Here is a 26,173-nt window from a genome sequence, read left to right on the forward strand (position 1 = left end):
TATATTTTCAGTTTTAATTGTACTATAAAACAATAGTATAAAGCCAATAAAATGAGAGAAGAAATATAGAATATTCAAAAGCTGATTAAATTCGTCTGAATATTTAATAATGCCCAACGTTGTATATGCACAATTTCCCTTCATTCATTCAAAAGAAGATACATGGCAATTTCCATAGCCACAAACACAAAAATAAGGAATACGATTGTGGCACTTGCAGATGTGATTATAAATATTGCTGCTATTTTCATGACCAGGAAAATAGCAAAAAGAATGCAAGAATTTTGCTACTCTGTCCACACAGTGAGCCTCATATGGATCCGTCTGTTTTTTGCTCAGTATGTAATGTTTTGCTGTTCCGTGTTTGCAGCTCTTATACGTGGTCAGAGATATCCACTACTTGATTAAAGGACAATAGAGTATGTAATTGATTAAGGGCAAATATTAAAGCAAATTAACAAGAGACATGTTGCTGCAGGCAGCTGAGCGTGTGGTGACTCATCTATAATCAGCCATGTTCACACGGTCTGTCCTCACAGCTCTAATGCTCGAGTTATCACACTCACACTCACCCACACACACACCCACACAACAAAACCCACATGATCACAGTCTCATAGCTACACAACACCAGCTAATAAAACTGGGCCTTCGGCTGCCTCAGTTCAATTAGATTTTCTGGCACGTATGCCACCTGTTCAGTTTGATTTCGCTTGGCCTGTGACTCTGGGAGTAAGTGGAGTTGAAGCCTTTAACACGGACCTGCGGTCCAAATCAGAAGCGCGAGGAAAGATCTTGGCACTTTTAGAACTTAACATTCCTCACTGTTTCTCTTCTGAGAGACACTTTTCCAACACACTTTTCTCTTTTTCTTCACATCACTGTTGTCATGGTAAAGAGCAATGGCATCATCATTATTAAGGTGATAAATGATGTCATCATTGCGGTGCCCCTCCTCTTTTCCACTGTTCCATTTTCTGAAGTCCTGCCTCCCGCCCCAGTGCATGCTGGGTACCCACTCTGTGTGCAGTCTCTGTTGCAGTGATGTCAATTTGTGCGTATTTCGTGGTGCCTTTTCCTGCAGAACAGAGATTAAAAAAAACATTAAGAATGAAACCACATGACAATTATATTATTTATTATATTATTTATATGAATTATTGTCAGGAAATGCGTTTGATTTAAATGTAAATTGTAAAGCTCTGAAAAGTGGTAGGCCATGCTTTGACTGGAACTGACAGACACAGAATTCCACTTTCACTGTGCATGAGGAATGAGCACACAGGCCACACCTCTTTCACTGAGACTAACAGGCTCATAATGTTGCTGTAATTAATTATTGTAATTAAACATTATTATTATTATTATTATTATTGTTGTTGTTGTTGTTGTGTTGTTCTAATTTTCTAGATCCACCATACATTCTCCTCTTCTCCAAGCAGGTCTATTTGTGAAGGAACTGTTAGTCCCGGTTATATAATTACAAGAAAATTTAGACTATCACTGTAGCAATAAATTAACCTTTCCCACATGAGCTAATAATGATCCCCTACTGTGACAGACATGGGTTGTACAGCACTATGATTCACTTCTCTGTGCTACAAATGCTGTCAGTAGCCAAGGCTACAAATGTGAGGAATAGGATTACAGATAAATCAATTCCAGCAATGCTTTTGGGTGTAGAAGGAGAACCCTTGAGAATATGAAGCACTTTTCTATCCTGGTCAAACCCTACTCTGATGCTGTATTTAGTAACCATTTCACATGTTTATAAAGAGGAAATGGAATGACTTGCATGAGTCAGCATTATGGTTTATTGATAGTATCGCATCACTAATACGCACATTTCCACTGAAGTTCCTGAACCATCTGAAGAACTAAAGGGTTGCAGAACTACAAGGAGAATGACAGTATGAGAATGAGAACTGTACAAGTTCTTGGTTTGCATTTCCACCAGACTGCAGAGACATGACGATTATGTAAAACAAAATAAGTGAAGCAAACTGTTTGACATGTAAACATTTTAGGACACAGCAAAATTACATTACTATTGTGCTATGTTGCATAAATATGTTGTTAACATTAATGCTGCTTTTTCTAAACCAGCTGTGCACTTTCAATGCCCTATTTCTCATGCATAAATGTAGTTGATATCAACATGGTTTCATTTTGGTTGTGCCAGTGTAACCATGGGCAATTTATCACTTTTGATTAACGCTTCTGTTAAGAGTTTCAGCAAAGTGAACAAAGTTTTAAAGTGAATGTCCCCTTCTAATTATAAATATTTTATCAATGTGTCAAGTGACTACTGTTACTGTTCTGTAGCAATCCCAGTCCATGTAAATAATGTAGTATAGCCTAAATTATGTACAGTCTGAAATGAAAAACAAAGCAGCTATAATGACATACTGCTCCAAAAGAGTCCGGGGTATGGACTTGTGTATTCAGGCCAGCAGTGAAAAAACCACCCTGTTACTCTGGAGAGGTTTATTGTCTAGAAAGTATTTAAATGAAACAAAAAGACCAGAGATGTTGGCACATTCTTCCTCTGTAAAACGTTCAACTGCATTTTGCATGTACATTTAATTTAGTTGGGCGGTTTATAAATGGTGGTTGCAGTCTATTTAGGTCAATATTTCAAGGATGTCAAATATTTTCTCATAATACACAAACAAAGGTTCAATAAGACTAATAATCACAGTTGGCAATCAGCCATCATCCCCACTTTAACATCTGCAGGTTAAATGCTGTGTGTTCTCACCTCTGACAGTGGTACCGTGCTCCTGCAGCTCCAGCTCCATATAGTGCAACTGCTTTTTGGACATTGGGCTGATGGGAATATTTACATATGTCACTCCTCCTCTCGGTCGTTCACTCACCCCTGAGCCATCTGGAAGGAACACAAACTCTCTTGTAAACAAATACACGTCCTTTTAATGGACCTTCAGTTTCCTGGATCCTCATTTGAATAACATGACATGAAATGGACATAGCATTCTGTGATGATACAATCACCACATACCCGGTGAACCTGTAACATGTCAAAGTTAAAACTGACCTGCATTCACTGGTTAGAATGCAGCTTACTTTGATATATTTGGATCTATTAAAGATCACTTTTTAACTGGAAATTGGAAAGTGCCAAATCATTTTTAGCTTTCAGGTTTCAAACTCCTGAAGCAAGAATGCTGTGTGATCATTGAAACAAGAGATGATAGACTGCAAGCAGAGGAATCAATAAACAGAATATAGCTACAAGCAGCAATTATCAGGGTTCAACCCGTTTATGGCCCTTAAAGACGTTAAAAGATATTACTTAATATTGTGCAATCCTATAAGCACCTAAATCAAAGAAAAAACAAGATAATTTTAAGAAATATCGGCCTTCATTAACCTTGTCTAATAGCTGCTGAACATTGATCGACGGATGGCAGCCATGTTTTTCAAGATTCACAGTTGTCCTCGTATATGCTGATTGGACCTTGGACACCGACAATTCTTGCAAGATTTATTTTTCAAGTTTATTGGACCAACGTTCCACATTTACTGCCAACTGCATTTTGTTTTGTTCTGCTATAGCACTACCAACTGGTCATGCTCAGTAATTTTTTTTTTTTTTTTAACATCTATCCCCTAATTGAGCCCATATATAGGTACCCAAAGTTTGGTGAAAATATCTCATTCAGTTCAAGAGTTATAGCCATTTAAGAAAACATGGCCACGCCCACTTCAAACTTTATGTGCCCTTGTGAAGGTAAATCAATACTTTTTTTTATTTATAATTATTGATCTATGTAGCAATACTATTATTACAGTTGAGCAAAAAACCTAGGACTAAGCTTTTGAAATAATCTCAAATATTTAATGAACGATTTGATTGACAGCAGTGGTTCTAGAGGCAAAGTTGTTCAGAATGAGGAGCTCTAATGTATGACACAAAAAATAAGTGTATGTCTGAAACACTGAATAATATACAACCATTTATACAGCCATTTTCATGTTTTTTATTATAGCACCACTAAGTGGCCAAACTCCTTCATTTTTAACAACTGAGCTCAAATAGAGACCTTACATAAGGATAACAACTTTGGTGAAAATTTCTCATTCTGTTCAAGAGTTATAGCCATTTAAGTAAAGGTGGCCACGCCCACTTCAAATCTTTTGATATACCCTTGCAAGGGTAAATTAAAAGTTCAACTTTTTTTTTTGATAAATATTGATCTAAGACGTCCAAAGTATTGTCCCTCTTGGCTTGAAACCCTAATAAATGGAAATTCTCTTGATGCTTCCACTAAGGCAGGTGTACGCAAGCATACAGTATGGCATATAATATACCACTTGCACTACACATCCACACTCCACACCCAGAGAGAGAGAGAGAGAGAGAGAGAGAGAGAGAGAGAGAGTGAGAGAGAGAGAGCGAGCTTGATCGACTGTAATTTACTGCCATTCATGACTATTGTGCAACAAGAGACAGAGACAGAAATCTATTGTTTTCTAGTGACGTGATAACAGTAGAGATTAATAACAACGACTATTAGAGTGGTTATAGTTTTTATAGTCATTTTTAATCACAGCTTCAAGCCTAATTGACCGACTGGTGACTTGAAGTAAATGGGTTTCTATTCATATTCTATTCATGTTTCTTTTGGAAGTTGAGTATTTCCTAATCACGTCGCGAGATGTAAGGGAGTAGAGTACGGAAGCAGGTAAAGACGTATTTATTTAAGGGCAGGCAGACAAATCCAAATCGTAATCCAAAAAAGGTAGTCAAGACAGGCAAAGGGTCGGGCGATCGGCAAACAGGCATAAACGGGGCAAAGCAGGAATCGAAGTCGCGGTCACAGAAAACGGGGTCAAAACCCAAAACAAGAAACATGAACTAGTACTATGGACTCGGAGCGGAAAAACCAGTGGGGACTAAATGAACTAATCTATAGTTTAAACTAACTAAACCTATCAAGGAACATAACATTAACAACGTATCTAACTATACTATATCTACTATAATACTCGACGAGGTGTACAGGGACGCGAGCGGTATATATCCCCAATATAATCAGCCATATAGAACCGAATAGAACCATTTTTTGCACTCTTGTCAATGCACTTTTTAATGCACTTTTTTGTTGTAGGCTACAGAGTGTTACATTCTTTCAGCAGTCAGTTATAGGCCTAACATAGGCTATTCAAGGGGAGTTCAAAGATGACCACATAAAAATATTTTTATTTTACTAGTTTATTTATTTAAAGTTATATTGTGCCTTGTTGGTAGCCTATGCCTGCTGGAATGAAAAAGAAAGTTCAGTGTTAAATAAATATTTTGAAATTGTAGTTTTTGTAATTGATTTTTTTGTTTGAAAAGCAAGACAAAATAGTAAAAAGCACTTTTTGACTATTTAATTTATGCAATGGTGAAAAAAATGGCAAAATAAATAGAAAAAACACGAAAAAACGTGTTCAGTAATCGGCCAAGGTTTTCTTTTCGGTGCATCCCTAGATTATACTGTATATAAAATGGATTTAACTGATGAGACTAGCTAATTTCTTTTAAATTTTTCAATTCAATTATAGTGCACAAGACTATTATAATTTAAAACACAGATTCTATATTCAGTGGTGAGCCCTTTATCAGGCTGGTCCAGGCAAGCGGGGCATATGTTTGACACCACTGATCTAACATTTTAAAGATTTGAATAGTTAAATGGTACTCATAGCATTAATATGTTAATATACAATTAATTGTGTCTTTAACATTAGTTTTATAATGAAAGCGCTGGAAAAAGATGGAGAAGCTCTGATATAGAGGCAACATTTTTTTCTTTCTTCTCCTTCTCTCTGTATAAATATTTGTTCTTTTGTATGACAGCTCAGCAGGCATGTGGGCGCTGACTAATGACACAAGTGGGGAGTAGGCAGATCTCTTTATGACATTTTTTAGGTCCTTATACTGTTATTGCACCACACACACACATACATCTATTGATCATCCTGTAAAACATTATGAATGTCTTATCAGCCACTTCCTCACACAGAAGAGCAACTGATCTTAATGATGCTATTTGGAAGACATTCTGTCCACGTGGACTGATTCACAAGGTGAGGCCTTTGCTATTGGGACACGGCAAGAAAAGTAATAAAAAAGGAACGGGAATATTAGATTAATTCTGAAATAAACCACCCTTGCTGTCTGGAATGAAAGTAGAAACTCTGTTGATACCAGTCCAGTGTATAATAATGGTGCAAGATATAAAATGTATGTTTATTTGTAAAATAGTGACGAATTAATTAGTATTAATTAATTAATTAGTGCCAGCTTAATCACACTATGCCTAGCACAAACTGAGGAAAGGGAATCTGAAGTAGGGGAGCGCAGGGCTAAGTGCAGATAACTAGGTGACCCTTCCAGTATTACTGCATGGTCAAGTAGACAGCATTTGCCTCACGAGGAACTTGTTAATTCTCGAACAATCCGATCACATTTCTATATGAATTAATATACAGTGAACAGAGATTTTACAGAATGTTTGTTTTTCTTTATTATTTTAAATGTGTGCCTTTTAGCACCATTTTGAAACCTGTGACCAACTCTCAGAAGTGCTAGCCAGGCTTAACCCTCTTACCCCGTATGGCCGAAAAACCGGCTTGCCTGTCTTTGATCTTGTCACGAACCTCGAAACGGCACGGAAGCAGGAGCGGGCGGCGGGTGTAGAGCGTAGAATCGGGAAGTTCAAGAAACGTAGTCGTAGGGCAGGCAAGGGTCAAGCGATCGGGCGAACAATACAAACGGGGACAGGCAGAGAGCGTAGTCAAAACCGAAAACAAGGGTCGAGGATCACGAGAAACAAACAATCTAGAACGGCTTGGTAACGCAGAGAAACGAGCTACTGAGCGTATACTTCGCGTATAAACTGGGTGAATGACTTCCCTAAATACTAGCGGTGAGTGTGTGTGATTGGTGCCAGGTGTGTCTGATCAGAACTCCGGGGATGGTGAGCGCATGCGTGCGTGAGAAGTGAGTGTTGCATCTTGGGAATTTGAGTTCTGATCGGACCGAGCTGTGACAGAACCCCCCCCCCCCCCCAAGGGGCTCACTCCGGGAGCAGAGTTCTTTCTTGGCCTCCCCCGGGGTCGTGGACCAGGGAGATGAGGATGAGTTGCGTGAAAGTCTTTAGTAAGCTGTGGATCCAGTATATCCTGCTTGGGAACCCAGCACTGTTCCTCAGGTCCATAACCCTCCCACTCGACCAAATACTCCAGCTTGCCCCTCCTGTATCTAGATTTGAGGATGTTTTTGACACGGTAAGCCGGTTGTCCATCAATTTCCAGAGGGGTCGGAGGAGTTTCAGCTGGTACTTCGGTGGCTAGTGGACCGTTGACAACAGGTTTGAGACGTGATACATGGAATAAGGGGGAGATGCGGCTGTGTCGTGGCAGTTCCAGACGGTAGGTGACTTCATTGACTCGCTTGAGGATCTTGAATGGTCCAGTGTATCTTGGCGTTAGTTTTTTACAGCTATGAGCTTGTCTCAAGTACTTTGTGGACAACCACACCCGATTGCCTGGTTGGTAATTAGGTTGTTCTTTGCGGCGGCGATCTGCTTTGTGCTTGTACACGTCTGTGATCTCTTTCAGGCGTCGGTGGGTGTCAGCCCAGACACGCTCGCTACGTTCGAACCAGTGGTCAACGGCTGGAGCTGCGGTGGGAGTTGCGTTCCACGGGAACAGTGGAGGTTGGTAACCTAGCACGCACTGGAAAGGGGTGAGATTGGTAGCCGAATGACGTAGTGAGTTCTGGGCGTACTCGGCCCATGGCAAAAACTTGCTCCAATCCTCGGGGTTATTGGCACAGAATGTATGGAGGAATCGCCCCAGTTCCTGATTGACTCGTTCAACTTGTCCATTGGCTTGTGGGTGATATCCGGAGGTGAGATTCACCGTCACTCCCATCTTGGTCATGAAGCTGGACCACACTCTGGAAGTAAACTGCGGGCCCCTGTCACTGACAATCTCCTCCAGAATGCCGAAATATCTGAACACATGCTGGAATAGAAGTTCGGCTGTCCCAAATGCGGTGGGGAGAGCGGGTAATGGAATGAAACGTACGGACTTGGAGAACTGGTCCACTGTGACTAGAACTGTGGTATTTCCTTGGGATCTAGGAAGGTCTGTTATGAAGTCTACGGATATGTGTGACCATGGGCGTTCGGGTATAGGTAAGGGCTTGAGCCTCCCAGCTGGGAGGGTCCGAGGTACCTTATTCTGTGCGCAAGATGAACAGGACGTCACCACCTTGTGTATATCTCCTCCATATTGGGCCACCAGTACTTCTCTTCTAGGAGATGGTGTGTGCGTTGTGTCCCTGGATGTCCTGTGCCGAGTACCGTGTGTGCCCAGATGATGAGTTCTTGGCGGTACTCTTCGGGTACAAATAGTTTGTTCGGAGGACACTTTACGGGTACTTGTGACTGGGGAATCTGCTCTAGCTCCTGGTCCAGATCCCACTCTAGTGCACTGATAACACAAAGGATGAATGATGTACTCTTCATGCTCGTTGACACGTTCTATGTGGTCGAGATGAGACAGAGCATCAGCTTTTGTGTTCTTGGACCCGGGTCTGTAGGATAACGTGAAGTGAAACCTGGTGAAGAATAGGGCCCATCGGGCCTGGCGGGGTGTGAGTCGCTTTGCAGTGCGAAGGTACTCCAGGTTCTTATGGTCTGTGAAGATGACAAATGGATGTGTAGCCCCCTCTAACCAGTGTCTCCACTCCTCCAGTGCTAACTTGATTGCCAAGAGTTCACAATTTCCCACATCGTAGTTTCTCTCAGTGGGGGAAAGCTTTCGCGAGAAGAATGTCACCGGATGGAGCTTTGGCTTCTCTCCAAATCGTTGGGATAGAATGGCTCCTACCCCGGTCTCTGACGCATCCAGCTCCACTATAAAGGGTCTGGATGGGTCCGGATGTTTGATGATGGGTGCAGTAGTGAAGGCTTTCTTGAGCTTGTCGAAGGCGGATTGGGCAGTTGAATTCCATGACAGACGTTTGGGTTTCCCCTTTAGCAGGGACGTGAGGGGGTTGGTGATGGCACTGAAATTTCTGATAAACCTTCTGTAGAAGTTCGCAAACCCCAGAAACCTCTGTAGTTCCTTGATCGTCGTGGGTGTGGGCCAGCTTACTACTGCCTGGACCTTTTCTTGGTCCATGGAGATCCCCTCGGGGCTGATGACGTATCCCAGAAACGCAATGGTGGTTCTATGGAATTCGCATTTCTCAGATTTAACATATAACTGGTGACGGAGCAGTCGTTGTAGAACTTGGCTGACGTGGTGAACATGTTCCTCCCGGGAGTCAGAATACATCAGAATGTCGTCGATGTAGGCGATCACATGGCGTCCCAGCATGTCACGTAACACGTCGTTAATTAGACATTGGAAGACCGAGGGAGCGTTAGAAAGCCCATACGGCATGACCTGATACTCATAGTGGCCTGAAGTTGTGCTGAACCCAGTCTTCCATTCATCTCCCTCTCGAATCCGGAGCAAGTTGTATGCACTGCGTAAGTCCAGTTTCGTGAAGATGGTGGCAGTGCATAATTGTTCCAGAGCAGCTGGTACTAGAGGTAGTGGGTAACGGTACTTGACGCAACACTGGTTTAGTCCTCGGTAGTCGATGCATGGTTGTAAACCTCCTCCCTTCTTCTCCACGAAGAAAAACCCCGCGGATGCTGGAGAAGTAGATGGTCGTATATACCCTTGGTGCAACGCCTCCTGAATGTACTCTTCCATGGCTTTTTGCTCAGTGACCGTTAACGGATAGACTCTCCCTCGTGGTGGTGTAGTGCCTGGGAGCAAATCGATTGCGCAGTCGTAATCTCGATGAGGAGGTAGTCCGCTAGCCTTCTTCTTACTGAATACTTCTATGAGGTCGTGGTAAACACTGGGGATCAGAACGTTGTCTGCTTTGTCCGGGCTCTCAATGGATGTGGATGCTAAGGAGATCACAGGGACTTGAAGACAGTGATTGATGCAGTGAGCTGACCAGCGAGTGATCTCCCTTTGATTCCATGAAATTTGTGGATTGTGATGTTCGAGCCAAGGAAGACCGAGAACCACTGGATGCCAGGCCGTCACAATGACATGGAACGTAATCTTCTCCTGATGAAGAGCGCTGGTGCGGAGGTTAATAGGTTCGGTACAGTGGATGATTAAGCCATCTCCAATGGGGGCCCCATCAATGGCTTGGACACGGCGGGGGTGCTGAGAGGATGAACGGGGATGTTATATTGGAGTATGGTCTCTTGGTCAATGAAGTTCCCCGCCGCTCCAGAGTCGATCAGCACCTCTAAAATACAGGAAACGCTTGAGTAACCCAATATAACGGGTAATACGAATGCAGACTGAACTGTGTACTGGGCAATGGGTTCTAAACTCACCCCTGGCTGAGGTTGTCTGGCAGTTTTGGTTTCCCCTCGGGTAGAGCACTGTTTGAGAGGGCATTGTTGCACGAAGTGGCCCCTCTTGCCGCAGTAGAAACAACAATGTTCACGGCGCCGTCGTTCTCTCTCCTGCATGCTCACCCGAGTCTGTCCCAGCTGCATGGGTTCGCTAGGGTTCTCAGATGCCGGTGCTTCCGCCTCGCTGCGTAAGGAGCGGCGGCTCCGTAGTAGATGATCCAGGCGGATAGCTACGTTGATGAGTGAGTCGAGGGTCAGCTGATCATCGCGGCACGCCAGCTCCGTTACGATGTCGGCATTTAATCCCCGGCGAAACATAGCCTTTAGAGCAGGTTGATTCCATCCGCTCCTAGCGGCCACAGTACGAAATTCAAGAGCGTAATCCGCCACACAACGTGATCCCTGCACCAAGGACAATAAGTCCTCCCCAGTCTCCCAGTTGTCTGGAGAGTGATCGAATACAGTGCGGAAGCATGATGTCAGCTGCACAACGGTACGTGCTGATACCGTTCCCTTCCTGTTCCCATTCCGCGGTAGCCCAGAGGAGAGCTCTCCCGGTTAAAAGTTCCGTGAAGTGGATTATCTTCTGATTCTCCGTCATGTCTGGGTACTTGGAAAAAAACAGGGAGCACTGGAGTAAAAAACCTCGACAGCGTGCCGGATCTCCATCATACTTCTCCGGCGCTGGAGTGGGAGGTAAGCGTGGGGTCGGCGCCGTAGAAAGCTGTGCGGCTTGGTTTAGCCGAACTACCTGCTCAGTCAGGTGGGCGAGACGGTGATCATGTTCACTAATCATCCGGCCATGTCCTTCGATGGCTTGCGGCCAACAATCTCCCGCTGCTTATATTGGAAGGCGAAGTATTCTGTCACGAACCTCGAAACGGCACGGAAGCAGGAGCGGGCGGCGGGTGTAGAGCGTAGAATCGGGAAGTTCAAGAAACGTAGTCGTAGGGCAGGCAAGGGTCAAGCGATCGGGCGAACAATACAAACGGGGACAGGCAGAGAGCGTAGTCAAAACCGAAAACAAGGGTCGAGGATCACAAGAAACAAACAATCTAAAACGGCTTGGTAACGCAGAGAAACGAGCTACTGAGCGTATACTTCGCGTATAAACTGGGTGAATGACTTCCCTAAATACTAGCGGTGAGTGTGTGTAATTGGTGCCAGGTGTGTCTGATCAGAACTCCGGGGATGGTGAGCGCATGCGTGCATGAGAAGTGAGTGTTGCATCTTGGGAATTTGAGTTCTGATCGGACCGAGCTGTGACAGATCTATTCCCGTAAGGACGATATACCGGCTTGGTCGTCTATGCCAAATACCCGTAAGGCCGATATAGCGGCTTTACAGTGTAAACGTTATCCCCGTAAGGCCGGTGTACGGCATTACTCTGCTATGATTCCTTACTTATTTAATTATTGTTTTTTAACCCGGAAGGTTGATGACGTCATGACGTCACGACGTGATTACGTTATTACGCCGGCATTACGATGAAGATCCAAGCGTGAATAGTGGTGTAATAGTAGAAGTGAACTAAAAATGCCAACGTGAAAAGCTAATCGTGTTCCAGCTACAGTGAACACAGGTACATCTAAAACAGTGAAAAAAAAAGAAAACATACACAGTTACACAGGCGAGAGCTAGGATTCTAGATAGTGACAGCAGTGAAAGTTCAGGCGATGTTGAAACCGAAACCGAAACCGATAGTGACGCAAACTCTCCTGATTCAGACCCTGATCCGTCTTCATCTTCAGCATCAACCAGTGCAACTGACACTGCAGGGATCTGGAGTCATAACGTGACCATTTCTGTGCATTCGTGAAAACACTACCTGCTGGTCTGATTATCACCAGAAACGACTTTTGGCACTAAAATGCATTTATTTATTTATTTATTTATTATTTACTTGAATTTATTCAAAGGCATTGACCACGCTGATGCTCGTATGGTACTTCTAAATGAGTATAAGGATTTTAGCGTGCATTTTTCGTCATTTCTCTAGTTAAGAATTGTGCTCTAAGTGGAGTAAAAACACTGAACTGCTTCATTTTCAAAGTAATATTACACAAATACATTATTATAAGTTGTTTCAAGGCCTAAAAATGTTAAAATTAAAATGTTGATTTTGGGGCCAATTTTGGCCTGGGAACTCAGGGTTGGCGTGCTGTTTCTATGGGGAATATAGGGTTGTGGGACATAATACTGTGGGAACTAAGGGGTAAGAGGGTTAATTTCAGCCTCCATATGGTAGGGTTTCAGGGTGTCCAAACTATTTACTCACATAATGAGACACAGGAGTCATGCTAAGCGCTATTAACACCGTGGAGTAATTAACATTTCACTTCTTCCACTTTTTTTTATTTTAACTTATTAATTAATTATAAAGCAAAAAAGCAAAATGTATCACATAGTGGAGTCAAAGAGGGAGGGGATAGCTGTGATGCTGAAGATTGTAGGCCAAGGCATGTTTAAGACTAATGCCAATATGCAGTGAATCATTTGAAACAGGGCCACTGACAGGACAATTTGGATTTGAAAACAATGGAGAACAGAGTAAATCCATCAAGAAAATGGGTCTGGAGGGGTCAATCACCAAACTTCCCAGGCAGAGACCCAATCAAAGTCTAATAAAACCCTCAAGAAAAATACAGTCTGGTTTATGCTGTCCTCATCTCATCTCGGTTGGACAGGCAGAAGAAAGACCAAGAACCACCTAGTGACTGGTAAAATGAAGGCACTTTACAGAAACACTTATGACAAACCAGCCTTGAACGTTTTCTGCCCAGTAGTTGAAGGATCCTGGGGTTCAACTGGAGAGTTTTGGTGTGAGCAAAAACTCCCATAACATTCAGAATATGTATAGATCAAAATAATGTCGACATGCATGAATGGATGGAAAACAATGACAATGTTCATACTATAGCCTGAAAAAGTAGTGTACATGAAAGAATAAACAGCATCATGTCAACTGAATATTCAGTTTTAAGCTCAAAATTTCTTTGCATTTCGGGTCTCAGTCAGGGACTCCCTATCCTTAATAAAAAGCAACTAAGGGCCAACCTTGACACATATCTTTCAATAAAGAAAAAGCAATGGGAATTAATCACATAGTGTGCACTGATGCTAAAAGGGACTATATAAAATCTTGTGCTAATGTGTTGCCAGGGAACATAACTAGCACAGGTACAATGCCTTTTAATATAATAAAAATATATGATCTCAAACATAAGGGATAATGGTTTCACTTGTTAGCTCCTTAAAACAAAAGTACAAGGGCTTTTATTTCAATGTTATATTAATGGAAAATCCAACATAGAAACAGCGGAGACAGCAAACATTTGCAGAATGCACTGTAGGGATATGGCAGGGACTCTGCTCAGCTAGTTAGCTATGTACGTTAGTGATGAGAAGTGCAATGGTGCTGATGGCGGTACTGGCATGAAAGTGAAGCATTAGAAGCTGAATGCAGCCTATTGAAGGTATTGAGATGGAATGTGGAATACATGATATTATCCTTCTCAGTGTATCTGCACTTGATAAAACCAGCATGAACAGTAAGAAAGGAAATACAGATTTGGGACAAGCAGCATTAAGGAGACTGAATGTGTGAGACTAACTAGATTCACAGTCCAGTGTGCCTTTATAATTTTTGATAAATAAAACCTGCTAAGCCAAATGGAAGGTAAAAACACCTGAGCTTGGGATTTTGCTGCTTTGCATAGATACTGTATGTTCAAAATGATTTTTCTGATGGTGAAGGGTAGCTCTATCTCAACTTTGGCAACAGCATAAATCTTGGGAATAGGGAGTATTCTATATTAATGCCATTGCTTACATTAATGTTGTTGCAAGATAAATGTTATTTATCAAAGAACTCAGTTCTGAGTAAAGAGATTTCTTCACAACCTGTCATAAAGATTTCCCCTGGAGCACATGTTAGCTTGCAGTTAAGATGCTGCAAGATGTGGTTGGAAGCTACAAGCTATACCCTGGCAATTAGGCTTGTCATATTTAGCTAAGCAGACACAGAGTGCGTAGATTTTAGCATATTGGCTGTTTTATACACATTTAAATTCATAAATTGGGGAAATGTGCCTCTGGAGCCATACCAGAAGTTAACTCAGTCCAATTCCCCTGAAGATTATAGTCAACAAAAAGATCATGCCTCAGTTTAGCAAGTCTGAATCAGTGCGAAATTAAAGGGTCAGGAAACCTCCCTCTTTCAGCTCAAGTCTACCTCTCAATGTTTTTGAAAAATGCAGCTTAAATGGGTGTGGATGGCTGTGCGAAGAAGGGAGGGGGAGTGGGTGTAGCAGGGAAAGGCAGGAGAGGAAGAGGGGGGCGAGCCTTCAGAACACTCACAATAAAGATGGATAGTGACAAAGTTTGCAGATGAGGCAGCTGACTTCTCTCCTCCTGAATCCCCAGGGCTAAATGGAGACACAATAGATAGCAGTGCAGGTCCTCTGCCCTATCTATTTAAACCATTAGCCCCTGGTGTGACTATACATGAAATAAAACCGGAGGCAGCGTGGATGAGAAATATCGGAATGGTAGTTAGCTAATAGGCTCGAGCTTATCACGAATAAAAGACGAAGGCTTTTCCCTTCAACACGGACTCTCATTGCATAATTTTACAGGAGATGGCCCATGAAGCTTTAATATTATATCATATACTGTATGTACAGTTTTTATAATATATTTTATTATCGTTTTCCTTGAGCCGGAGGCAGCGCGGATGAGAGAAATGTTGGAATGGTAGTTACCTAATAGGCTTGAGCTTTTCACAAATACAAAAGTGAAGGCTCTTCCCTTCAATGCGGAGTCTCGTTGTATAGTTGTACGCGACGGCCTGCGGAGGTTTAAGCGGTTAGTAAAACTGTCATGGTTAAAATTAGACACATACACATTTGAAGGGACAGAAAAGTCCTTGGACTGAGTACCGCATCATTGTGTAGACACGAACTGCTTTCATGAGCAAGTACGAAGTCCACCTTTCTCCAATTCTCATAGCTCTCCCGAGAAAACACACTCAAACTCTTACACCACTGAAACAAACACCTGCGACCCATTTGAACGCCTCTCTCATCTACTACATCTGTAGGAAAGCAGTCATGTGCTGTCATGAATAATTAAGAGACAGCATCTTCTCATAGGATAAGAACACACAGGCTCATGAATAATTATGAGACACCGACACGTCATCGAAGAACTATAGTTCATTGCCAGGTCACTGCCTGTGACGTGGGACAGGACAAGATTTTAAACCAGGAAGACGAAAATTAACCAGTTTTCTCCTACAATTGAAATTAGCAGATGCTAAGATTGTCTTTTATGATGTGAGATATGAACAACTCTCGAAAATCTCAGAAAATGTAGTTTAGTGTTTCATGACGCTTTAATGATATATTTGCCAAGGGTACATAGAAACACAGGGCCAGTGCTAAATAAATTATTTGATGATTATATAAATAACTAGTTTAAAACATTTTGTATAATACATACAGTATTTATTTTTTCCTTTTAGTTGGCTTAAAACATTTCAACAGCTCTACAGCTCTGTCCTTTGGCTTTGCACCTCACATCTACAAGAAAACGCTAGCAGCAACCCAAAATACATCAAGTTTGTTTCATATCCTGCAGTTGAGTTGATGCAGGGGTGAATCACTTTCTCACTGTACTCGAATCATAATAGAGTATGCTCGGAACCCGACTAAGACCACCTTGCCCTTGAACCAAATGTTTTGGTCACCTGCCTAAAGGAACCACACGAAGGGGAAAAACGCACCATGGTTTGATTTGGACTAAATGATGCATATGTGAAAGCACCACAATATAACCCTAACCTACACAGTGTGAATGTGTGTACCACAAAATGAAATGTATGTATCAGATAAGGAGGTGTATTGAAGTCTGAGGAACACATGTTGTTCTACATTGTCAGAGAAAACGTGTGGTTGCTCACCTTCAGGATCGTCAGTGCTCCTCTGCTGCCCAGAGCTGCCCATCAAGTCATATCTGCTCTTCTCATCTGACTGAAAAAGAGTCACATATGTCACTAGGTGGTAAATAATGTTTGCTATGTAAGGACGACATTTAAATCTTCTAGAAGAGAGAAGGCAGTAACAATGTGCTACAATGCTGTGAAAAAGTATTTGCTGATTTCTTCTGTTTTTGTGTAGATATCATACGAAATAGTTTTAGAACATTCTTCCAAAAGGTTTGAGGATCATCAAGGTGTGTTTTGGCAAAATTCAGACGAGCCTTAATGTTCTTCTGGGTTAGCAGTGGTATTCACTTTGCCACTCTTCCATAGATGCCATTTTGCCCAGTGTCCTTTGATGTTGTTCTTGGGTCTTTTGTGAAGTAGTTGCTGTGCTCTTGGAATAATTTTTAAAGGTTGGAAGGTTCACTACTGTGCCGAGTTTTTCCATTTGGAAAAATTGCGTGGTAACCCTTCCCAGACTGATGCATTTCAATCACATTCTTCCTCATCATTTCTGGAATTTCTTTCAACTTTGGCATAGTGTGTTACTGGGTAAGACCTTTTAACCAACTTCATGCTGTTGAAAAAGTTCCCTTAAGTGTTGATTTGATTGAACAGGCTTTGCAGTAATCAGGCCTGGGTGTGTCTAGTCCAGCTGAAACCCATTATGAATGCAGCTTCATAGATTTGGGGAATTAGTAACATTTTCACACAGGTCCAGTTGATATTGGATAGCTTTTTTGCTTCAATAAATAACATTATCATTTAAAAACTTTATTTTGTGTTCTCAGGTTGGCTGAGAACACAAAATACAAAATCTTAGATTTTGTTTTAAATTCTGAAACAATTTAGTATGATACACACAAAGACCAAAGAACTCCGGATGGGCTAATACATTTTTCATAGCACTGTATTTGGGGTAAAGCACAACAGATAGAAAATAATATGACTAAAATACTAAATTGTAATTCAATTAAGAATCATATCCCTGGAAAACCATTTGGAATTTGGAAACCCACCATGATTATTATGTATTTAGTCTATACTACAGGTTTTCATTCCAGGCTGGGTTGGTGCATTCAGAAATTCCCTGTGTGTTCATTAAGTGTTTTTTTTTTCAAAGGGATGTTGGCAGAGAGAAAGTCAGCGAAAGAAAAAAAAGATGCTTCAGTATGAAAAGCTTCTTTCTCTATGATTGTCTTGTAGGAGGGTGTGAAAATTCTTTGTCCAAACTTTTACGCAACACACCCTGTTCAGAACACTGGGCTTATCACAAGCTCTAACTAGCTTACACACTTAAGTTATGACAAACATGATGCTGTTTCCCTCGCCTTTTCTCTCTCTCTCTCTTTCTCTCTCTCTCTCTCTCTATCACAGCCTGTCTATGTCAGTGCCAGACCCTTCATCTCATTCAGTGTTGAACCTCTGAGCTCCTGTCTGTGGCTTGGCCCTCCATGATCTCATAGGTGGGATCCATTCTCCCTCTCTCTGCATGACTTCTCTGCTTCTTATCTGTACAGGAAAAAAAAAAGAAAGTAATTTGATGGACAATGTTGATATTACAGTATGCATGCACATGAACATGAGCCAATAAATGCTATCTGGGAATCACTGTAACCCTGAGCAGCAACTGGACTTCAATGACTTCAATCATATTCAATCATATACATCTTTGGTCTCCCATGGCTTATAAAATCAGTTGTGGAGTACATGTTGTGATGATCAGGTTCATGTATTTTGTGACCTTGGTGCACAACAGATCGATCAGTCCACATATCATATATATGTGTGTTTAGGATTAGCTTGTTATTTTCCATACAAGTCTATACACTTACTCATGCCTTGAGAACGTAGGTTGAGATCTATGCTAGAGAGTCAGCTAAGCCTTCTCTCTGAATATAGTTGGAACATTTGTCTAACAGTCTGTGGGCTGGTGCTTCAGATGGCAGCCCTAGCTAGACTGCCAAAATGCCTTAGCCTAAGGAGTACCATTACTCAAAACTGAGCGTACCACACATCACTTTAAAATAATAACTGCCACCATGACTTAATTTTAAAGTTTTTGTCAGAAGCCAGAGATTCTCTCTAACATCCATAACTCCAAAACAGCAAGTACAAGAAATAAATCGATGAAATGGTTGGGGGTGGGGGGCTGTGAGGAGGTGGAAGCAGCAGGCATAATGAAGGAAAACAGGCCAAGAAAGGAAGAGGGCATGCACCCAGCAGGAGGAAAATATGTTTTATTACTTTGTCAGAGAGAAACAAGCACAAAAGAGAAGAAAATGTTCAGGAAAGATCTTCAAAAGCAATACAAACGAGAAGTGAGTGTTGTTTTGTTCTCTTGGGTTAGACTACAAGAGTGCCCACAAGAGTTTAGCTGAGACTCTTGGTTGATCCCTTACCTCCCAGTGTTGTTTCTCCATTACTGAGCTGTAAAAGTGGCTGGGAGGTGGATGTAGGAAGATGAGGAGGTTCTTCCACAGGAGGGGTCTTTGAACTTAATCCCCAGCAGCTAGCACTCAGGTCCTGGAGAAAGGGAGAGTGACCCTGCCCACCAGTGCTCTTTTGTCCAGATGGGTGGCTCAAGCTACTAATTACTGGAGGAACAGCCTTGGGCAGCATGCAGCCATCCTGACCTTTTCTACATTGTAGGCAGTTCTCATAGATTGTTGAGCGAGAGGTATGGTAGGAAAGAACGGTGGGATAAACTTGGCAAGATGAAAGGCACTGAGGTGATGTTAATGCTGAGGCCATCGGGATATATGCACCAGATTGGGCTGATCCCAGGCTATTGTTCCCTGGAGGACAATAAAGCCTTATCAGATCAGGCAGGCTTGGTATAATTGGTGCTGTGCCAGTTCTCCCTTGAGAATAATGTCCTAACAGATCAGACAGACTCTCTATATAGCACTTAGGGCTTCCCTTTTGCAGCTTATCTGTTTGGGGATTCCACTCCAGATTGGTGGCATGAGCTGACGTATCACTGATGAGACTCGTCGATTTTCCACCTGCTGAAGTAACACCTGATGTTCTGAAAATGGGACCTTTAAAAAGTTTCTACTTACCTGCTGTTTTACATATAGTATAATCAGACTATTAATCATTAATCATTGTTATGCATGAAAAATCATAGGTAAACAACTGCTGGGCTATTTTCATAGTTAGCCGCTTAAGTCCAAAGGTTTTGTCAATATTTAGGTGGGGAAGTTGTTAACATATGGGTTACATAGACTCTTAAGTTAATTTTCTAGGTGTGCTATTCAATTATGCAATTGTTCTCCATGTAGTTGTGCCTCCAAAGTTCCAGATTTGTCTGAGATGAGATTTTACAATAGCGTCAGCACCACTGTCTTTAAACATAAACACATGCCTTTAAACTTGAACAAATCAGGGCTAGAACATACGGACCCACAGAATATTGAATGTGATGGGAGAATTTCATTGTTCACACATCAGATGTATTTTGAACAATATTACTCTGAATTGAACAATATTATTTTGAACTTGATTAAACCCATGGAAGAAATGACAAAACGTCACATCAAAACATTTCTGGGTACGCAACTGGACAAAACACTCTACCAATCAATCAGCATTCAACCAATATATAACACCACAATGTGTCATTAGCCTGTCGGAGGACTGATTGCTAGCACTTCTCTCTCACGTTTTCACTTATGGTAGGTGTACCTAGTAAAAGGCCCAAGGAGTGTGGATGTAAGCTAGATGTACCTAATGAACTGGCAAATACACATTCTATAGTAACATGAACCAAACTGTGAAGCATAATGCTGATTTTATTGCAGTTAGCAATGGTAACAAATGGTTACCTCAAAAATTCAGTCTAAAGTTAAACACCTGGGAACGTTTTAAATGGACACCTTGCATTACCATGTGTTGGTGTATGGTGTCACTTACCAATGCTCTCAGTAAAATGAATAGCAAGAGGTGTGATTTTGATTTTGACTCTAAAATGTTGTTATAAATGTAGCCTAATGGTTAAATTGAATTTTACTGTGCTGAATGGTCCTGAAGGTTCTTGTGAACATAACCTAATTAAATTACATAAGCTTTAGAGTGCAGCTGTTCATAGCTGTTCAGCATGAAGAATGTCCTACCTGGCACGCCAGGCTGTAGTGAAGCTCCTGCCTGAGGTAAGGGTGCTCTCTGTTCAAGAACAGAAATCATCAAATTAGTTAAAAACTCACTTACTGTATAAAGTAGGACTAAGGGAGGATTTAGATTTCCACGCGTAACAGATATACAAAAATACATTTTACATAAACATTTATTGTTAGAATTCAACATCTGCCCTTCGATATCCATTAAAAGTGAATCTAGAGATTTCGCAATGTTTTCTGCTTTCTCAATGACTGCGTTTACATGGACAACAATAATCCACTCTTAATCTAATTAAGACCATAATTTGATTAAGAAACTACCATGTAAACAGCAACCTTAATCTAATTATGGTCATAATCTAATTAAGCTCTAATCGATTTAAGACAGGTGGATTACTCCTGTTTTGATCGTATTATGGACGTGCATTACAGACATGTAAACACCTTAATCACATTATGAACCACGTGTGAGCATTTTCACCGCATTTTGCGACAGGACACGATCACACACGGCAGTTTTACGTTTTACGGCAAACAAGAGAGTTCGGCTGTGTCCCAAAATGCATACTTGCCTACTATAGGCCTGTAGTGGGGAAAAATACATGCATCTCGGCTACTATACAGTAGGTAAGTATGCGATTTGAGACGCAGCCCACGGCTTCAAGCAGTTGTCTATTTCCATGTACAGCATGACTAATAATTAACCGCACTTGAAGCGTTCGTAAAAAAATTTAATAAAAACATCCAAAACTGTATACGGTACCATAACAAAGACGAACTGTATGTCGATACGTGAAATTCTGGAGGGACGTCGGACAGCGTGGCGCGGTGACGTAATGACGCGGGCTCTTAATCTAATTATGATCAATAACATGTAAAACGGGTACATGACAGCAGTATTATAAAAGCGACTCATGTAAACACCTTAATCACAATATTACCTTACTTAGATTAAGGTCAATAATTAGATTACTGCTGTCCATGTAAACGTAGTCAATATGTGGTAAAACTCCTGTCTGTAGCACAGTCCATACAGATGCACTAACTAAATATTAGATGAAAAATGTTGTAGTATACCTTTAACACCTTTAATTCTGTTTACACATGCTCAATCTGGCTGCATCCTGTCTCCAAAAGGTAGCACATTCTGCACTGTATTTTTCAGCCATTCTGCTTCGGAAGTGAGTGACTCACTTTGGGCCGTAACAACTAATCGACAACGTTGATAACGATAGTTGGTAATGCATTTCATTATCAATGAGTTGGTCTGTATTGTGAAGTACGCTGTGGCATTTGATGGAAATTTGATGTTACAAAACAGTACGACCTCCTCTAAAGTATGGAAATGCTTTAAATTATACTACGCTGTTGACCTCATGACACAACTTGTGCTTTCATGTGAGCAATATTAAATTTGTAGTCATTCATTTACAAGAATATGAGAAACTGTGGAAACATGATGTCCTTGGTTGAACCATGATTATGCTTAACAGCTGTGCATTCATGCCCTATCACAAAACATCATCTCATGCTATTTTGGACAAAAATTTGGTAGTTTGTATGACAACTTGAAGTGTTAAAAATGAACGAATGCAGCCTTAACTCAATGATTAGTCGATGAGACGAATGTATTCTCACTTTAAAACGAAACTCATATCAGTGAGTGGTGACGCTATTTGTAGAAAGAGCATAGATAATATAAGTATTATTATTTTAAATGTATCTTGTATGGTCAAGTCACTGTTCTGCTTTAGATTGAAATTAATCCCCATAGGCTCAAGATTCCAGCAGTAGCAGATTGACAGTGCTGGGATTTGAACTCATGACCTTCCCATCAGTAATCCAATGTCTTAACCACCAAGCTACCACTTGGTTAGATAGTTCAGCTTTAACTGGAAAGAATTACAGAATACCATCTCCATGCATGAGTCTGGGCATCTCTGATTGATACTTGATAATATTCTTAAACTTTACAGATTATCTGATAAATGTCAGTAATGTCATATTGCAGTTATTCAATTAAGACTAGTTAAGAGTGCTATAATAGTATTAGTTGGATGAAATGCTGTACAGAAATATTTTTTAATAAATATATTTGGTATCTAACATACAGTATTTAAAAAAAAACAACCCCACTAATAAATAAATGATTCACTAATTATCAGAATAATCATTACCTGCAGCCCTAGACTCAATAAAAATGAAAATGATCTGTGTGAGAGAATGGACCTCCTCCACACAGTGCTACTACCAAGGTGCAGCATGAGCTGTCTATCTGAGGTATATATTCTTCTGTTTGATCTAGCAAACAAATGTTAATTACAGCAGTGAGTCACAAAGAAATGTTAGCATCAAAGAGCCTTTTACTGTGCATTATCTGATCACAGCTTCATAAGAACACTGAGGGTGAGGAGATAAAATGTAATACCTCTTTTATACTACTTCTTTTATCATTTATCTTTTAAATAATATTCATTCAGGTCTGGTCTTCAAATGAAGACTCAAATAGCACAATAAACTGTTAAGCTAATGTTCTGCAAAAGACTGAGAGAACGAGAGAGAGAGAGAGAGTACAGGAGAGAGAATACTTGTGTGTGTGTGTGTGTGTGTGTTGCTATAAGTGCTATACAACACGTTTATCTTTTGACTATAACTGTCACAATTTGTTCAAAGATTCGTATATCTCCTGCTTCAAATGTGCCCAAGATGTACCTTCAACTGTATCCACCAGCAGCTCATGTGTCTGAGCTATATTAAATCATTTTTCAATCTTCTATCTAGTGGTGTCTTTAGAATCTAGGAAGCTGCAGAAAAGAAAACAGGACTCCACCGACATCATGTTCTGCTTATGATGCAGTCAGAAAATATTACTGAAAAGCAGAACATTGCTAGGCAGTGCTCGAAAAGCCTATTTTGCCAATGTTTCAAATTACCCAGCTGGCAAAGCAAATACTGAAGGCTTCCCAAAGTAAGTAGCCTATTTCTGTGGTCGTGTTTTCAAAGTAGCCACCTTAATGTTGTTATCTTACAGAATGAACACTTAACACAAATCAGTAGCGATTAACTTGTCATACATTGCAGGGCTAGTGGTCGAAATCCTAAGAGTGTGGTGACAGCAGGTCCTAATGCCCTGTCCTTGCATGTCAGAACTGCTGTAGTGGCCGTGAATAAACCTCTCTAAATGCAACATGACACCACTATCTGCTCGACCCATAGCATCTCACTATGGTCTGGGTATCACTAACATTTTAGAATTTTTTTCTAGAATAAAATATATAATTAGTTGGGTTCAAGCAAGTAATCATTACGCAAATCAAACGGTGTTTTTGTTCGATTTGTGGGTATATAATTTCCTATCCATTCAATGTTTATTCATCTTGGTCAGGATCACAGAGAATCCAAATACATGGAATGTTGGGTGCAATTCAAAAATACACCGGTCCATCAACAGATCAATTTAGCATAGCCAATCCACCTACCAGCATGTTTTGGGGAGATGGGAGAGGGACCAGACAAGCTAGAGGAAATATGATCAGGCAGGCTGAAGTCTCTTCTAAAGAAACAATTTCTACAGCTGTTTGCCCAGAGAGTTTGTGGGTTTGTGGAAGCTATCCACTTTCAGCTCGCGCATCTGGCTCACAGGCTGTTTTTACTCTCATTTATGAAGTTTGTGGAAATAGATTTCCAGTATCATCCAGGAGAACTCTTTCAACTACATTAAATCTCAGGTTTGCAGATAAATACATCCATCCATTTTCTGTATCACTTATTTTACTGGGTCACAGGGAACCTGGAGCCTATCCCAGGGGGAATGGGGCACAAGGTGGGGGACACCCTGGGCAGGGTGCCAATCCATTGCAGGGCACAATCACACACTACAGACACATTTTTGGAAATGCCAATCAGCCTATAATGCATGTCTTTGGACTGGGGGAGGAAACCCCCACAGTACAGGGAGAACACGCAAACTCCGCAGCCACAGGGCTGCAGTGGGAATTGAACCCTCAACCCTGGAGGTGTGAGGCAAACCTGCTAACCACTAAGCTACCATGCCCCCCAGATTAAGGCCATTTTACCTTTTGTTTATTTTATACCTACTGCTGTTTGCTGCTCTTGCATGGAGTATTTTTTATGTTTTATTCACTAGCTTAGTAAATATAACATGCCAATCCTGACTATCAGATTATTAGAGACATCAGGACTGCAACAAGTAATTGAGACAATAGATAATATTACAACCCCAATTCGGAAAAAGCTGGGACAGTATGGAAAAAAGAGTCATTTGAAAATTCAGTTCACACTGTACTATATTGAAAGCACATTATTAACACACTATTTTATGTTTTACTTGTGAATTTAATTTATTTTCAAAAATATACACTAATTTCAAATCTGATGACTGCAACACACTCCAAAAAAATTTTAATGTTTACTTTGTATCATCAGCTTTTCTTTTAATAACACTTATTAAGCATTTGGGCGCTGAAGACACCAGTTGGTTAAGTTTAGCAAGCGGAATTTCCACGATTCATCCATTATGCATTTCTTTAGCTGTGCAACTGCACGAGGCCTTCGTTGCCTTATTTTGCGCTTCATAATGTGCCACACATTCTCAATCTGAGACAGGTCAGGAATGCAGGCAGGCCATGCTAGCACTCGCACTCTCTGCTTATGCAACCATGCGCTTGTAACCCGGGCAGAATGTGGTTTGGCGTTGTCCTGCTCTGAATGGCAGCATATGTTGCTCCAAAATGTGTACATATCTTTCTGCATTAATGGTACCCTCACAGATGTGCAAGTTACCCATGCCATGGGCACTGACACACCCCATACCATGACAGACTTTTGGATCTGACGCTGATAACAGCTTAGTTGGTCCTTTTCCTCTATGGGCCAGAGAACACGACGGCTGTTTTGTCCAAAACCTATTTGAAATGTTGACTCATCAGACCACAAAACACGATTCCACTGTGCTGCTGTCCATCTCAGATAAGACCGAGCCCAGAGAAGTCGACGGCGCTTCTGGACAGTGTTGCTGTATGGCTTCTGCTTTGCATAGTAAAACCTTAACAGCGGCGAATGGTGTTGACTGACAAAAGTTTACCAAAGTTTTCCTGAGCCCATGTCAAGATATTACAGACTCATGACGGTTTTTAAGCCAGTGACATCTGAGGGATCGGAGAGCACGCGTATTCAGAAGTGGTTTTCGGCCTTGCCCTTTATGCACCGAGATCTGACCGGATTGCTTGACTCTTTTAATTATATTGTGCACTTTAGAAGGTGAAATGTCCAAAATCCTACCGATTTTCTTTGGGGAATGTTGTTCTCAAAGTGTTGGATTATTCGCTGATGCATCTGTTGGCAGATTGGCAAGCCTTGTACCCATCCTTGCTCTTGAAGGACTAGGATTTTTTTGGAAGCTCCTTATATACCATGATTAGTCGATTGCCTCACCTGTTTCACATCACCTTCTTATTTCAACTCCTCACATCGCTATTAGTCCTAAATTGTCCATTTCCAAACTTTTTTGGAATGTGTTGCGTGCATCAATTTCAAAATAAATGTTTACCTTCAAAAAACTATGCAGTTGATTAGGTAAAACATCAAATATC

General features: G+C 41.2%; 1 protein-coding gene across 1 annotated transcript in view; it reads right to left on the minus strand.

Moving 5' to 3' along the window:
* LOC128604240 (uncharacterized) overlaps window positions 1-26,173 on the minus strand; it is a 26,761-nt gene continuing 588 nt past the window's right edge. Inside the window, exons 2-6 of the mRNA XM_053619211.1 lie at window positions 20,559-20,607; window positions 17,864-17,952; window positions 16,420-16,489; window positions 2,762-2,890; window positions 1-1,078 (exon numbers count right to left, since the gene is read on the minus strand). Of these exons, the coding sequence (XP_053475186.1) occupies window positions 939-1,078; window positions 2,762-2,890; window positions 16,420-16,489; window positions 17,864-17,952; window positions 20,559-20,607 (477 nt within the window). The 3' untranslated portion in view covers window positions 1-938. The remainder of the gene's footprint in view (window positions 1,079-2,761; window positions 2,891-16,419; window positions 16,490-17,863; window positions 17,953-20,558; window positions 20,608-26,173) is intronic.

The sequence above is a fragment of the Ictalurus furcatus genome, chromosome 29 (assembly GCF_023375685.1).
Source record: "Ictalurus furcatus strain D&B chromosome 29, Billie_1.0, whole genome shotgun sequence".
Lineage (NCBI taxonomy): Eukaryota > Metazoa > Chordata > Actinopteri > Siluriformes > Ictaluridae > Ictalurus > Ictalurus furcatus.